This window comes from Sus scrofa, chromosome 1 (assembly GCF_054392235.1).
Source record: "Sus scrofa isolate SSC_HxYL_T2T_F1_AM1 chromosome 1, Sscrofa_HxYL_maternal_Yorkshire_Landrace_v2.0, whole genome shotgun sequence".
In the NCBI taxonomy this organism is placed as follows: Eukaryota; Metazoa; Chordata; class Mammalia; order Artiodactyla; family Suidae; genus Sus; species Sus scrofa.
In genome coordinates, this window is record NC_139383.1 from 252,768,287 (window position 1) to 252,785,211 (window position 16,925).

The 16,925-nt window shown below is 35.7% G+C and overlaps 1 protein-coding gene across 43 annotated transcripts in view; it reads left to right on the plus strand.

The window, feature by feature from the left end:
• INVS (inversin) overlaps positions 1–16,925 on the plus strand; it is a 160,290-nt gene that overhangs the window by 17,865 nt on the left and 125,500 nt on the right. For 29 of the 43 annotated variants that reach the window (XR_014824689.1, XR_014824692.1, XR_014824693.1 and 26 more), the window contains exon 3: positions 3,133–3,299. Coding sequence is in view for 9 of the 43 variants with exons in the window: in XM_021066620.2 (XP_020922279.2) it covers positions 3,133–3,299 (167 nt within the window). In the remaining 34 variants the exon portion in view is untranslated. Of the gene's footprint in view, positions 1–579; positions 664–3,132; positions 3,300–16,925 lie in introns of all 43 variants that reach the window. The other 14 variants (XR_014824714.1, XR_014824684.1, XR_014824677.1 and 11 more) reach the window with 1 other exon arrangement.

Below are 16,925 nucleotides of genomic sequence, written 5' to 3' on the forward strand. Positions count from 1 at the left end.
CAGAAATGAAAATCATGGGCATGGAGAACAGACTTGTGGTTGCTGAGGGGGAGGGAGTGGGATGGACTGGGAATTTGGGGTTAATAGATGCAAACTATTGCCTTTGGAATGGATAAGCAATGAGATCCTGCTGTATAGCACTGGGCACTATATGTAGTCACTTATGATGGAGCATGATAATGTGAGAAAAAAGAATGAAAATGTGTATGTGTGACTGGGTCACCTTTCTGTACAATAGAAAATTGACAGAACACTGTAAACCATCTATAATGGAAAAAAATAAAAATCATTAAATAAAAAACATATGAATCACCATCATCTGCTGATTCTAAGTACTACTGTCTTTGCTTCACGCTAACAAATAAGATGCTGGTAGAGAGTACCCTTTAATCATGAAAGACAGCTAGAGACTAGTGTTTACTGTAGCATATTCTCTGTAAGTATCATTTTCATTCCAGAAGGGCTGAAATGGTAAAAGGAACATGTTCTAAAGTGTATTAGTCCTGTGAATGAATTTGGGTTTAAGTGGGTCCTTATCTATAAATACAGTAATAGAATGTCTGGAATCTTCTGTATTAGGTAATGGAGGTCTTTGTAGAGAGAATAATACTTAACGCTGTGTTACCAGTCAGAAGACTTGTGCATAGGAGCTTCTATTTTCAGGTATGTTGAGTCAAATGCAAAATTTGCTTCCATCTTCAAAACCAAGATTCTGGGGAAAAACAAACAAAAAAACCTGCCTCTTCCAGGAGTTACTATGCACAACCTAAGTATTTTTTAAGGCTCTTTCAAATTCCAAAATCAGTGACCTTTCTTGCTTTATTAGTAGCATACAGGGAAAGCTAAGTGAGTTATCTGTGTAGATATAAAGTGCTTTGGGCCCCAGTGTATCCAAGATTTAAATATATATTGAAATATTTAACGCTAAAACATCTTAGTTTCAGGCACAAAGCAAGTCACCAGTGTGACATGTTCTCTTTCTTCACCTATTACTTGTATTTCCCCAAAGCAAATATATCATTTGGTCAGTTTTCTTCCCCCATTAGCAATTTATGCCCAAATACCTTAAAAGTAACTTGGCTTCCCTCATGTTCAACTCATATATGATTACCTTCAGCCAGTACCTGATCATTGTCTGTGACAAAAGTAGCAAATTTTTTTCAGCAGCCACAGTTTCTTTTTTTAAGAAAAAATTTTTGAAGTTTAATACAGTAAATACAGTCAATTTTATACTTTTGGCAGTGTACAGTTATTTAATTTTAACAAATATATGTGGTCATGTAATTACTACCACAATCAATATATAGAATAGTACCATCACACCCCGAAATTCCCCCATATCCTTTTATCATCAATTCGTCCCCACATCTCAGCTCCCCAGATACCATTGGTCTGTTTTCTCTCCCTGTAGATTTTACCTTTTCCAGAATGCCGTGTAAATGAATCATATAATATGCACCCTTTGAGACTGAATTCTTCCACTTAGCATAATGCATTTGAGATTTTTTTTTCATGTTATTGAGTAGATCAGTTCTGCATTCCTTTTTATTGCTGAGCAGTATTGTATGGATTACTACAGTTTCTTTTGTCATTCTCCAGTTGAAGGACAATTGAGATGTTTCCAGTTTTTGGCAGTAATAAATGAAGCTTCTATAAACATCCACATGCAGGTTTTTATGTGAACATATTTTTTTCTTTTTGCCGAGACTGGATTTTTCCATTTGTTTCAGAAGCGTTCACAGTTGCTTGTTCTATCCGTTTTTAGGATAGTTACTTTAAAATCTTTATCAGATAATTCTGATACCTGTATCATCATAGTGTAGCTGCCTATTGATTGTCTTATTTAATATTTTCCTTGCTTTTGGTTTGGCTAGTAATTTTGGATTATATCTTGGCCCTTTTTGTGTCATGTTCTAAAACTCTGGATCCTATTTAAATCTATTTTAGTAGACTTACAGTCTGTTTAGGTTCAAATGTCAAGTTATTTTTCAGAGCTCTTGCAAGTTATTATCTGATCTGCCCCACTTCTTTGCTACCAAGACCAATTTAAAACCTAGGCAGTATCCCACCCAGAATTTAATTCTCAAAGCTTTTGCTATTTTGATTCTGGGTGGATTCACACATAGGCTGCTCGGAGTTATCCATGGCATTATTCACTGACTTAAAGAATTACTCTAGCTTCCTCGTCTCTGTAACCCTTAGCCACTCTCTAGTTGAGAAGAGTAAGATACCACCTTGTTGCTTTCCTTTGCCTAATTCAGGACCCAATACTTCATAGGGCTTCTTTCTACAGTATCTAGTGGAGAGGAATAGAGGTATGATTTGTTTTGTTGTATGTGCTTTGAGTAGAGGTATAGTCAAAAGAGTTAACTCCAGCAAAGCTATTGTCTTCCTGATATTTTGACTGGAGAGAGCATGCTTCTTGGGAAATTTTGTGTGTATGCCAATTGGTATATCTGGGCTGCTTTAACACTCAGGCTGGCTGTATATAGGAGGCACACACACTAACAAAACAAAACCAACCAAAAAAACAACTCAGGGAATTCACTACTGGGTTGTTCCTAGAGTTTCATGTTTCCCTTACCAATCTACCTTTTTTTCACCACCTTTCATTATTTTGCAGGAGGTGTTTTGTTTTTTAATTAGCAGGAGGATCAGGGTGGTATGCACTTGCTCCATATTGCCTAAAACAGGAAGCCAGCCATGATTCATTTTAGTGGGCTATCAAAAATATACCACGAGACCTAGTATATGGTCTACATTAATAAGTATTGTTTGACAAAAGGAGTAAGGGAAGAAAAAAAATAGCCACATATCTCAAAATGTTAATCTGGCATGACATAGTAAAGAATGTACCCTTTAAAGTCAATAGTAAGTTTGAATTTTAACCTCACTACCTACTTTCAGTGTAATGTGAACAAGTTACCTAATTTCTGAGTCTCAGTTTCCTATTATATAAGGATGATAAGTATCTATCTCATAGCATAAATAAAAATGATAATATATTTAATGCATTTACCACATTACTTGATAAAAAACAACTAGTAAATATAGTTCCTAGTTGTATTAGTAATAACAACAATAATTAACAAACATCATAACAAACATCATTACTTGTTTTTATACTCATAGGCAACTCAGCCCTTAAAGACAAAGAAGATCAATTTGGGAGAACACCACTTATGTATTGTGTGTTGGCTGACAGACTGGACTGTGCAGATACTCTCCTGAAGGCAGGAGCAGATGTTAATAAAACTGACCATAGCCAGAGAACGGCCCTCCATCTTGCAGCTCAAAAGGTGAGAAGTAAAATTACTATAAAGAATGAAGCTTTTGTGTAGATTTGTTAGTTGATTAGTGGAACTGTGCAGTGGACGTATGACAAATCACAGGAATATAACTTTTTGTTTCATATGTTTTCTCAAAAAACTACAGTCTTTAAACTGCAGAGAGTAAGCACAGATAACCATCAGGGGCTACTTTCACTTATCCAAGTTCCTCAAGCAATGGAATTTATTCTCTGATCTAAGGTTAAATTGGGAAAAAGAAATAAAAAATATATGTGTAATATGACTAAACTATAATATGAATCAGTTTATGCATGGGAAAAGGCAAAGACAAAAAAAAAAAAACACCACACACCAAAATGTCAATGGCGGTTGGGTTTAAATATTGGGATATTGAGAACTTTGTCTAGATACTCATGTTGCAACAGAACAAAGGGTGGGGGAAAAAATGTAATTGTAATGTATACATGTAAGGATAACCTGACCCCCTTGCTGCACAGTGGGAAAATAAAAAAATTATAAAAAAAAATGTTGGGATATATATTGGAATATATATGAATTTTAGTACTTTCCATTGTTTAAAATTTTTTCTTTAATGAGTGTTACTCATAAAATAAAAAACTGTAGTCTCTTATAAAATATATGGCATTAAGGAGCATAAAATTATTTTCTGAAATGTTTTTTCAAATTTTTAAGATCTAAAGCTATATTGCTAGTATAAATAATTTCAAGTTTTTAAAAGCATTGTGAAGAGCTCAGTATTTTAGGATTAAACATATCAAAAAACAAAATGGGAAGCTTCTAAATTTATTTGAAGACTTATTTACCTGAAAATGATTTTCTCACCATAAAATTTTGGTCTATAAAATATATTTCCAGTGCCTAATATTTTTCTTTTTGTTATTTTAGACTTATGTGTTTTTGGAATAAAAAGCAATGAAAATTAGTTAGCTCTAGCAGAAACTATTAGTGTTATTTCCCATTAAAAAAATATGAACCAGATATAGCTGATTAATTGAGGGGTTAGGAAAATACCTTTTCATTAGTTGAAAGCATAAAAAGAGACTGACATTAAGATATACTACAGAATATGCTAGTTAAATGCTTTTATCAGTTAGGTCTGTCAGGTTATTTCCAATGTTACTGCTCTTAAATTTGCTTTTCATTATAATAATTTTTTAAAAATCTCCCTCATTTTCAATCTCAGTTTTAACTGCTGCTCAGATATTTATAACCTTTCACCCAGGCCTGTCAGCTGTTAAAATTATTCACTCAGGAAGGGTAACTCTATTTAACTTGCTACCATAAAAAAGTAAACATTTCAGATTGGAATAGCCCCAATAGTAGGAATTTGATACTCTACGATTTTCTTCATTGTAATTTAGATTTAAAATTCAACTTCAGAAATGTAAGTTGGAGGAAACCAGCTTACATCAAGTGGATCATGAGAGAAAAAAAAGAGAGTTTAAGTTGTTGATGCAACAGTATGACTTTTTTGTAGGTATAATATGAAAAAGATGGAGAAAAGAGGAGTGCACAACCAGACATGTTAGCTGTTAAGTCTCTCTGTGAGATGCAGGGCATTGTTTCCATTTGCTTTTTGTTTCTCCTTTATTTTTTTAAGTAGTAATTTTTTTTTCCTACAGTGTCAAAGAATAATTAGAATGGTGATTTACACGACACAGTTTATATAGCTGATTTCGTGATTTATACATCACAATTTATATAGCTGATTTCATAAATAACAAGTTTCATGTTCTTTCAACTATCTGATTATTATGCCTTTCTCCCATCTCTGTGTTGCTGTTTGTTTTTGCATGTTTGCCAAAAGTTATAATGTATCTTTAAGCTATACTAGCACTAGCAGAATTTCCAGAATGAGGGTGGTAATCATTCTTTAATACTCTGCTCTGTCCCAATCAAATGTGGGTACTGTGTTTGGTTTTGTGCTTTGTGCGAAAGTATCATTATTAAGAAATCAAAGATAGTACAGTTAAGGTGGGAATAAGATGGCGGAAGATCTAGACATCATTTTCAAAGAATAGTTGGAGATGATATGCCTCGGATTTGCAGCTTCTAATCAGACGTAATACAAATGCTCTTTAGGGAAAGTATCTTCCTTTAAACCTCCATGACTCCTCCATATTAAAACAGACTAAACATTATCCCACAATGAAAGATCACCAAACACATGAGGGAGGAATCTACAGTGAATGAGAGTCAACAGAAATAATAAACAGATTTCTATCAAAAAATCAGATATTGCCATCATTAGAAACACAATATAAAATAACCATTAATGGAATGTTTAAAGATATAAAAGAAATTACAAAAAGGAAAAACAAACCAGAGATTTACATGACTAAGCCTAAGTTCTCCCTGTGTATTTTAGAACAATTCACCTGCCAAAAACATCTGAAAATGGAACAAAATATATTGTTTGTTTTTGCTTTTTAGGGCCTTACCTGTGGCATATGGAAGTTACCAGGCTAGGGTCCAATGGAGTTGCAGCTGCTGGCCTACACCACAGCCACAGCAACGCTAGATTTGAGCCATATCTGCAAACTACACCACAGGTAACGGCAACGTCAGATCCTTAACCCTTTGAGGGATGCCAGGGATCGAACTCGCATCCTTATGGGTACTAGTCGGATCCCTTACTGCTGTGCCACAGTGGGAACATCTGAACAAAATATTTCAAAGCATTGGGAATAATCAGCATAAGCAGGATTGTTCAGAGAAGGGAAGCATGTGAAATTAGCTCCACATACATCTTGGCTTTTTCCTTTAAGGCATTTTCCAAATTGGAATGCAAAAGAATACAACCCTAGCAGGAAGCAGTAGTCTTAGTAAGCTAGAGAAACCCAGGTAGAATAGTGTTAGTAGTGGCTGGAACTTGAAGAGCAGACTCCTCCTCAGAGAAGGAACCCAAAAAATCTGAGTAAAAAATCCTTGCAATTCATTAGCAGATGCCTAAACTCTGCTTGGGTAGAGTGAGCCTCTAAGAAACCTAGCAGTAAACAAAAGCTGGGAGACTAAACAGAGATAAGCAGAGATTGTTTTAAAATTATCCTATATCTCCTTTTCTACTTAAGTCTTAATACAACAAATTGGTTTTTCTGTAGAGATCCATTCTCATTTTAAAACATGTGAATGACTAATTTTCCCAGGACAACCCAGCTCATTAATTTTTAGTCATTTAGTATCTGCTGTGTGCCAGTTCCAGACTTCTGTACTATGTACTTCTTATGCTTTTTTTAATTATATTTTTTTTTGTCTTTTTTGTTGTTGTTGTTATTGTTGTTGTTGTTGTTGTTGCTATTTCTTGGGCCGTTCCCGCGGCATATGGAGGTTCCCAGGCTAGGGGTCTAATCGGAGCTGTAGCCACAGGCCTACGCCAGAGCCACAGCAACGCAGGATCCGAGCCGCGTCTGCAACCTACACCACAGCTCACGGCAACGCCAGATCGTTAACCCACTGAGCAAGGGCAGGGACCGAACCCGCAACCTCATGGTTCCTAGTCGGATTCGTTAACCACTGCGCCACGACAGGAACTCCTAATTATATTTTTTTAATGAAGCGTCCTGAATACTAGGGAGCTACTTAGGACATTTGAGAATCGAAGTTATGCAAACAAATTATCTTAGAGGGACTAATATGGCAACGAAAGCTACTTTGGAAGAAGATGAGAATGGAGATATAGAAAGCTATTATAGTTCAGGTCAATAAAGAGGAAAAGTTGGATCCAAGAGATATTGTGGAGGTAGAACTGTTCATTAAATAGGTAGTTGCCAAGTGTCTACTGTGTATCATGATTACATACTTAGAGAGAATATTTAAAAAATGAATCACGTCTGCTATAAATAAGTACTGTCAGTATTTATCCCTATCTGATATATTGGATATCAAATATTCTTTGCAAATATTGTCTATTGCACTTATCTATATTTTCTGTGAACTCAGATGTATGCTGTTTAACATCAATGTATATATGTAGGTGCATGCATTTATTCGACATATATTGAAACTCTTACTGTGTAACAGGTACTGTGCTAGGCCTTGCAATACAAAGATGAAAGACGTGATTCTTACTCTTAAGTTGCTTACAAAGATTATGGATAAAGGTATTAAGTAATAAATTGGCCTATCTGCCGTAGGTACATATACCAATGCATGATATTAATATACCTAAGTATTTTATAAAATATCAACTGCCACAACATGTAAATAGTCATTGTTATTATTACTGACCCAAAGAGCAACCATTCTTATATGTTATTTATTATGTTTTTGATTTTTTTTGTGATAGTGAACTATATTATGGTATCTTAGGTTGATTAGCAGGAAAAACTCATGTTCACATAGCATTTTGTTCATGTCTCTATTAGAGCCCCATTATCTCATATGTATTGTAATTATTGCTTTCTTGCCTCTTTCCCACTGGATTGGAGCTCCCGGCAAGAACTTTGTTTTATTTATTTTTGCATGCCTCAGAAACTAAGACAGTGTCTGATAATGTCTTGGTTGAATGAATGAATACATTTTATGTTACTTATATGGAAATTCATTATTAATACAAGTGCTAGACATTTTGTTTATTAAAAACATTTATCCAGTTTCCAAATACATATATGGGAAAAGTTATTGAACTGCGCTGATTGGCTTAGTTATTTTGACACATTCACCTTTCTGGAAAACAAATTGCTAATAGTCCAAGCAGCTAAGGAAATGGCACCCATGAGAGTAAAATTAATCTCAATATACTGAACATCTGTACCTAATTTGTACCTAATTTGTTTTTCATTTTGTACCCTCAGTTTAATCCAAGAAAGCAATCAGTCATTCCTTTTCTGGGTTTCTCACAAAAGATATGTAATTGTTAGAAATGTTTTGCTCCAGGGCAGCTACTGTTTCTCTGACTTTCACAGATGCATTTATTTTTTGATATGGTTTTTAAAAAAAGCTTTAGCAATCTCACTAAATGTTAGTATTATGCATTTTCAGTCTTCCAGGAGGTTATTAATTTGGCTTCAGGAAGATCAAGACTACCCACTTTGAAAAATTATATCAAGTTAAATGTAGAAATTAAAGAAGTTTCAGGTTGTGGTTGGGCTGTTTTTTGTTTTTTTGATTCACAAAGAGAATTCCTAAGTCATCTGTGAAAACTAAATATTAATCTTCTGTTTCAAAAATATGTTGTTTGCGTGTGAGTGATTTACAAAAAGTAAAGATGAGTAGAATACCTCTGAAATTTTTCTGGAAAACTTAATACCAGCTGACAGTCTTTGATTTCCTTATCTTACACACATTCACACTTGTACGCATACACACCAGACAATCCCTCACAAGTCCCCTTGAACTCTGTATTCCTGTAGTCCCCCTCAGTACATATACATCTGCCATAATGCCTTACCTAGCAATTAACCATAGATTTCACTTATCTGTATTTCACCCCCTCTGATGCTGTTTGAAGGCAGAGGTCATGTCTTATTTGATTTTATAGTTCCAGTCTCAACACAGCTCCTGCCATTTAATAAAGACTCAGTTAATGTTTGTCTAATGAATACATAAATGAAAGAATGAATCAATTAGTCACTAAAAGTGAACATCAGGTAAATTTATCATGAATGGTATAGACTTCAAAACTGTTGAAGTTTAAGTTATATATTATTGGAGTTCCTGTTGTGGCTTAGTGGGTTAAGAACCTGACTAGTATTCATGAGGATGCTGGTTCCATCCCTGGCCTCAGTCAGTGGGTTGAGGATCCAGCTTGCTTGCTCCAGCAAGCTGCAGCATAGGTCACAGGTGACGCTCAAATCTGCCGTTGTTGTGGCTGTATCGTAGGCCAGCAGCTCCAGCTCTGATTCGACCTCTAGCTCAGGAACGTCTATATGCTGCAAGTACAGCCCTAAAAATAAATAAATAAATAAATAAATAAATTTCTATATTAAATACATTTAATATATAAATTTATTTATATATTAAATGTATTTAATATATAAATTATAAATATATAAATAATATAATAAAAATATACTTATATTATATATTAAATACATATAAATGTATTTAATATATAAATTATAAATATATAAATAATATAATAAAAATATACTTACATATAATAAATATATAAGTGAATTATATACTATTTATTCCTGTTCATTATTTACCCCAACACTTGTATTTATTTTGTAGGTAGGATTTCACAACACTCTGTGAGATAAATTTCTCAACAAATATAACTTTTGTATGCCTCAATTTCTTTATTATAAAATGGAAAAAAATAAAATAAAAGGGATAATACCGCTCCCTGTCTGTCATAGAGAAATGATAAATTTTGAGATATAAAGCATTTTGCTTGGTGGAGAAATACACTCTGCTGAAATGCAGAGTATCAGTGTTATTTCTATTAGCAGTACAGGTGTAAATATCAAATTAGCCTTTAGGAATCAGTAGACATTAGAGATGGTCCTTTAGGATCTTCTAGTCCAGTTAGGCATTGGATGAGGAAATGGAGTCAATTCTCCTTTCAGTTCTCTTCTCTTGATAAATTATTCATTCTCTTTGTCTTTGCATATGTCTGAATGCTTGCTGAATTTTTGTTTTGTTTTGTTTTGTTTTTGGCTTTTTAGGGCTGCACCCATGGCATATGGAGGTTCCCAGGCTAGGGGTTGGAGCTGTAACTGCCAACCTACACCACCGCCACAGCAATGCAGGATCCAAGCCACATTGGTGAGCTACACCACAGCTCATGGCAACGCCGGATCTTTAACCCATTGAGCAAGGCCAGGGATCGCACCCGCAACCTCATGGTTCCTAGTTGGATTTGTTAACCACTGTTCCACTATGGGAACTCCTTAACTATTTTCTACAGAAGTAAACTGAGATATAGTTAGATGGAGTTCTTTTTTTTTTTTTTTTTTTTTGTATTTTTAGGGCCGCACCGGTGGCTTATGGTGCTTCCCAGGGTAGGAGTCGAATAGGAGCTGTAACTGCTGGCCTACACCACAGCCACAGCAACGCCAGATACACATCGGGTCTGCAACCTACACCACAGCTCACGGCAACGCTGGATCGTTAACCCACTGAGCACGGGCAGGGACCGAACCCGAAACCTCATGGTTCCTAGTCGGATTCATTAACCACTGAGCCACGACGGAAACTCCCGCAGTTTGTATTTTTAAATCTATGTGGCTTGCAGAATTTTGTTTTGAGTATGATCATGTTTCCTATAGCCATATTCATTTTCTAATCATCTTTATCTCTTCCCTCACCCCTACTTTTACTAAGTCATGAAAATTCAAGCATCTGCTTTCCATGAATAGATTAGAGATCCCCTACAAGCCTAGATTCCCATGGAAACCAATCAAAAACTAAAAGGAAAAGAAAGAGTATATATTGAATTTCCCTGAGACCTACAGCTTGTTTTTCATTAGACTCACGCTGATTTCTTTTAAACTCTGGGCACAGGGCCAGTGAATATTTTTACAGCTGATAAAAAGGAACTTCAGATCCATTTACTTTCATTTAAAGCTCTAAAAATTAATTTTGTATATAACATCAATTCCAAAGAAAATTTAAGCATTAAGTTGCTAATTACCTTCTTATGTCATAGAATCATATTTGTTCAAATAATTTCCTCTTGTTTTTTTTTTCCTATTGATATTTTACTGTGCAGAATTGAGTGAGAAGAATCAGGGGACTTTGTATTCCCATAGTATAAATATTGTCAGCCCCTGGGCACACTTTTCCTGTAACCAATCATAGGACTCCTTATACCTCCTTTGACTCTTAAGCTTTTACAAAGCCCAGATAGTCATTTACTAATATAATAATAGAAATACAACCAAAACACCGAAGTAAAGGGGATCAGAAAAGCCAGGGCAGAGGCGACTGGGGAGCAAATTATAATTTTAAGTCAGTCAGTCAAAATAGTCTTCATTGAGATGGTAACATTTGAAGTAAGACTGAAAAAGGTGAGGAAGTTAATCATGTGAAAGGCTGAGGAAAGAACTTTCTTCAATTCTAGGCTGAAGAAACTTTCTTTCATTCCAGTCAGAAAAAAAAAAAAAAAAAAAAAAAAAAAAAGGCCTTAAAATGGGAACATGCCTGGAATGTTTGAGGAATAACAAGGAAGCAAGTCTGGTTACAATGAGTGAGCAAGGGGAGACCAGTAGGTAATAAGGACAGAGAAGAAATGGGGTCAGATCCACTAGGGCCTTTTGGCCATTGTCAGGAGTATCTTTACTATGAATGAGATGAAAGAGGCAGTGGAGGGTTTTGAGGAGAAGAGTGACATGATATGACATGTGTCTTAATAGAAAATAATCATTATGGTCAAGTGAAGAAATTTTTCTCCGGTTTACTATTATCTTTTTCTTCAGTCCTTCTTCATAAAATCTGTTTTCACATTTCTGTTCCATTCTGATCCCTTTCACCATATATGCACACAATTGCCCCAGTTCTCCTGAAAATAAGACACACAGAATACAATGTCACTCTGATGAGCACAGAGTACAACATGACTTTCATTTTTGGTGTTTTGGCAACCAAATAGAGTTGATTCATGTTGAAGCTTTTTCAAACAAAATCTACTCATACTTACTACTGCATAAATTAATTCTCTATTCATGTTGTTGTGGTTTTGGGCTCAAGTATAGCATTTTATTAATCATTTCTTTGAAGCTCCCAGGCTGACTTACGTAGAGTTTACTATTCCTTCTTCTGTTCCTCCAGTACCTGTGTACTCAGCTACTGTCATGCCACTTGTCACACCTAAAGATATTTATTTGTTTACACATTTGTTTTCCCGATAGACAATGAGCATCTTAATATCAGGAAGAGCACCATTATCATCTTTTTATTTCCAGCGCCTAGTGCTTAACAAATTCTCGGTTAATGCTTGGTGGGTTGAATTGGGTTTGTCATGCAACCTGTGAAGGTCCTCTTGATTCCTGATTCTGTCATCCAGTATAGTTGTCATATCTCCCACACATGAGTCACCAAAATTTTCATCCTAATCTTTGATATCAAAATAGATCCTGCCTGCAGGAGAGCTTAATCATTAGAACACTATTACTAAAATTAACTTCACCAGTTTAAAAGATTATTTTATTCTATGTCATCAGTGGTAACCAGGCCTCTTGAAAAATTTTATATAGTCGATCAGAGTCCTTCCGATTCTGATGAGTGTGTAATTCATTCCTTCATTTGTTCAACAAATAAAGTTTTGTATTTAATATTTATCAGGCATTGCACTATATATCTTGAAGTATTTAAAATCGACCTCTGTCTAAATATTTAAAGTATCTCAGATTCTGCATCATCATAAAGTTAACACTTCACCAATAAAACTATTCATTTTAAGGAAATTTATTGAGTATACTCAGGGCATCTCCATCTTGGATTTCAGAAGACATGGTTGGTATTCTTTCAAATTTATTAAAATCTTTTCTGTCTCTTTGTCATTCATCAGACTGAGTCTTTGCAAACAGTTTAATAGGGATTTGAGGTAAAATATCCAACTGTACTTTGAAGTAATGACTTAAACTTCTAACCAGGTATGTAATTGTTTGGTCATTTCAGTTTATGATTGTAAACTAGAAAAATCTGTGTCTGTTTCTATGTCTACATATGCACCACGTGTATACTTTAAATTGTGTACCAGGTGTATACTTTAAATTGTTATTTAATTAAATGGAGCAAAAAAAATAAAAATAAAAAAAACCTTTGGAGTTCCCATCGTGGTGCATCAGAAAACGAATCCGACTAGGAACCATGAGGTTGCAGGTTCAATCCCTGGCCTCGCTCAGTGGGTTAAGGATCTGGCGTTACTGTGAGCTGTGGCATAGGTCACAGATGCGGTTCAGACCTGGCGTTGCCATGGCTGTGGTGTAGGCTGGCAGCTGTAGCTCTGATTAGACCCCTGGCCTGGGAACCTTATGCTGAGGGTGTGGCCCTAAAAAGCAAAAAAGTAAAAATAAAAATTATAATTAAATGGTAATGTGTATACATACTATAAAATGTTAAATGTACCATCAGAGTTTATAGTGCATAATCTGGGGATAGGGAAAACTTACCTGTGAACCAAAAATAAAGAAGTGATAGGAAAAAGATTAATAAACATGTCTACATAGAAGTAGAAAAGGCTTTTTTTCCAGAAAACATCGTAAGCAAAGAAAAAGAAAGAAGACAAGCTCTGGGAAACAATATTTGCAAGTTATGTTATTAACATAACTAACATAACATAATAGGGTTAATATCCCTAATGTATAAAATAGAGAAGAAAAGGCCCATCACTCTATAAAAAATAAGCAAGAGATATGAATAGATAGTTCACAGAAAAGGAAATGCAGGTGACCCTTAAATATGGGAGCATATGTTCAATATCATTAAGAGAAATGCAGGTTAAAATTACAGTAACATTTTTCGTATGTCACATTGGCAAAAGTCAAAAAGTTTTATAGTGTACTCTGATAGCAAAACTGTTGCTAGAGGGAATGAAAAATAGTGCAATCCCTATGGAGGAAAACTAAACAGTATCCAGCAAAATTAACAAGAAAATGCATTTACCTTTAACCCAACATTTCTGCTCCTAGCAATCTAAAGCATACACTGGTAAAAATAAAAAGTGATGTATTCAACTGGATAGAGTCACTTTTGTTGGACTTCTTCTGCTCCTTGATTCATTGCCTTGTGTATTTGGCTAGAATGGACATAGGACTTGTGATATTGTGATTTATAAAAAGAAATATATATTTGGTTTTGTCTTGTTCTTGGCACAGAGCTCCTAAAACCCTTGGTATTTTCTTTTTTTCTTTTTGGCCATTCTCATGGCATGTGGAAGTTCCCAGGCCAGGGGTTGAACCCATGCCACAGCAGCAATCAGAGCCGCTGCAGTGACAATGCCAGATTCTTAACCTGTTGTGCCACAAGGGAACTCCAACCCTTGGTATTTTCTAAATGGTGAGAGTGATAAAGGCGTCTTTTGCTATGTTAATAAGGTGACTTTTAGAAAGCCCCTGGGTAGCCTAAGGATGGGGACTGTTGCCAGGGGAGCCAACTGTATGCTCCATAAGAAGGTTGGAATTTTCAGTCCTCCACCTGACCTCCAGGGAGGGAAGAGGGCCTGAATCACAAAACCTGAAAGAATTGGGTTCAGAGAGCTTCCAGGTTAGTGAACAAGTAGAGGTGCTAGGAGAATGATACATCCAGAGAGGATGCAAACTGCCCTTCCCATATAACTTTCCCTACGCCATATCTTCTCATTGTCTATTCCTGACTTGTATCCTTTTATAATAAACCCATAAGCAAATAAATTTAAAAAAAAGAAAAGAAAAGAAATTATGCACAAGACTATCTAATTGCAGCATTATTTGTGATAGAAAAAACAGGAAGCGAAGTGTCCTGTTGGAGGACTGAATAAACATGAGTATGTCTACACACTGGAATGCTTTGTAGCTAAAAAAAAAATAATGAGAAATAATCTTATAAAATGTTTTAAAATGATCTCAAAGTGAAAAAAGAACCATGGAATATTATGTATGGTCTATCAGAAGTGGAACTTGTAATTCAGTTAATAGTGGACAAGCAAGACTTGGAGTGTCTAGGACTGAGGACACCACTGGGATGGGCAGAAAATGAGGGAGAGCCTAACCAAAAATTATGGGTGGTATCCCAAGAGTACAAAAACATGCAGAGACTAGGAAAGTAGGTAATTTGTCGGCAACACCTCAGCCACAAAGTTGAAAGAGCAGGTGAGGCATAACAGGACACCATCCCCAGGGAGAATTCATAAAAGACAAAGCTTGAAGAAATTCTGATCCTAGTCAGGTTTTTAAATTAGTATCTGGAGAACATCCATTTGCTAGGCCTTGAGGTACAAAATGGGACTAGATTACAGGAACAAGACAGAAAACTGAGTTATGCTATCTGGATCAGAGCCTTAGGGCACCCAGCTGACTTAACTCTCACTGATCTCACTATGAGCTGGACTTAATGCTTTCCTTGGTTAGAGTCAAAGTAAGTCCCAAAGCTGGGGGAAGAGCAGCACATGGACCACAGTATCTACAATCAAGAAAAATTGAGGGGAGGGAGTGGGAGGGATCGGGAGCTTGGGCTTATCAGACACAACTTAGAATAGATTTACAAGGAGATCCTGCTGAATAGCATTGAGAACTATGTCTAGATACTCATGTTGCAGCAGAAGAAAGGGTGGGGGAAAAAATGTAATTGTAATGTATACATGTAAGGATAACCTGACTCCCTTGCTGTACAGTAGGAAAATTTTTAAAAATATTAAAAAAAAAAAAGAAAAATTGAACGTCTTTATCTTGTTCACATTTTGAGCATCGAGAAAAACCTTTCTAGAAGCAGCACTGTGGCAGTCTTTCCTTCTATCTCCTTGACCCTCTGGGCAAGAAAAATGAAACTGCCATGATTGTTTTTATCAGTCAAAGCCACTCTGGACTCCAGCCTCTTCTGAAAGACACCACCACTTAAAGGAGAATCAACAAAAATAAGGGTTCAGTTAGCCTGGAAGAAAATGGGTGAAGATGGGTGTAGATGTTAGGCAAACACTCTGCAGTGTCAGCCACAATGTCCTTTGAACACTTAACAGAGCTTTGTAGATGTATAATTCCCATCTGAAGCAATGACCATAGGCTACCTCCCATGGCACCACCCTCCAGCTCTATGCTACAAAACAGCTAGCTGTATTCTGCTTACAACAGGAGTGATTTAGCAGTTAATCTGCCTTGATGTCCTTACTGTTTTTTTTGGCAAATGTGGACATCTCCTCCTGAATGCTCCCAAAGAAGAGAATAGCCAAATCACTTAGCTTTGTCAGTAACAAATAGATGCACCACCTACTATGTTAGCTCACCCTTTACCCCACAAATATAATTGAAAAGTATATTTGTAAAGAGCACTGGTCTGAAAATCAACGAATTCATTTAGTCATTATATATTTGTCAAGTACCTACTAATCACAAGGTACTGTTCTATAGGTTTGGGTATAGCAGTGAACAAAATAAAACAAAATCCCTGCCTTCAAGAGACTTACATTTTGGAGTTCCCACTGACTCAATGAGATTGGCTGAGTCTTTGGATCACTGGGACACAGGTTCCATCCCTTGCCCCAGTGGGCAGTGGTTAAGGATCTGGCATTGCTGCAGCTGTAGCCTAGGCCACATCTGCACCTTGGATCTGATCCCTGGCCCAGGATGCAGAAAACAAAGCAAAACAAAACAAAAGAACAAAAAAGAGAGGGAGACTTAAATTTTGTTGGTGGAAAACAAATGAATAAGTGTTATAATACATCTAGTATTATGTCAGATGGGGATACATGCTATGTTAAAAAAAAATAAGCAGTGGAGGAGCTATGGGGTTACAAATATAAATATAGTATTACTTTTTTTTTTAACTGGGATGGCTCTTTATTTTTTAATTAAATTTTTTAATTATTATTCTTTTAATAGTTATTTAGTGTTACTTTCTTAAGTGAGGATAAACCTCATCTTTATCCTCACTTAAGAAAGTAGCATTAAGTGAAAGCTTAACAATTAAAGGGACCTAAAAGTGATGAGAGAATAAGCCTTTCAGGGTGAGAGAATGCCACATGCAGAGAACCTGAGA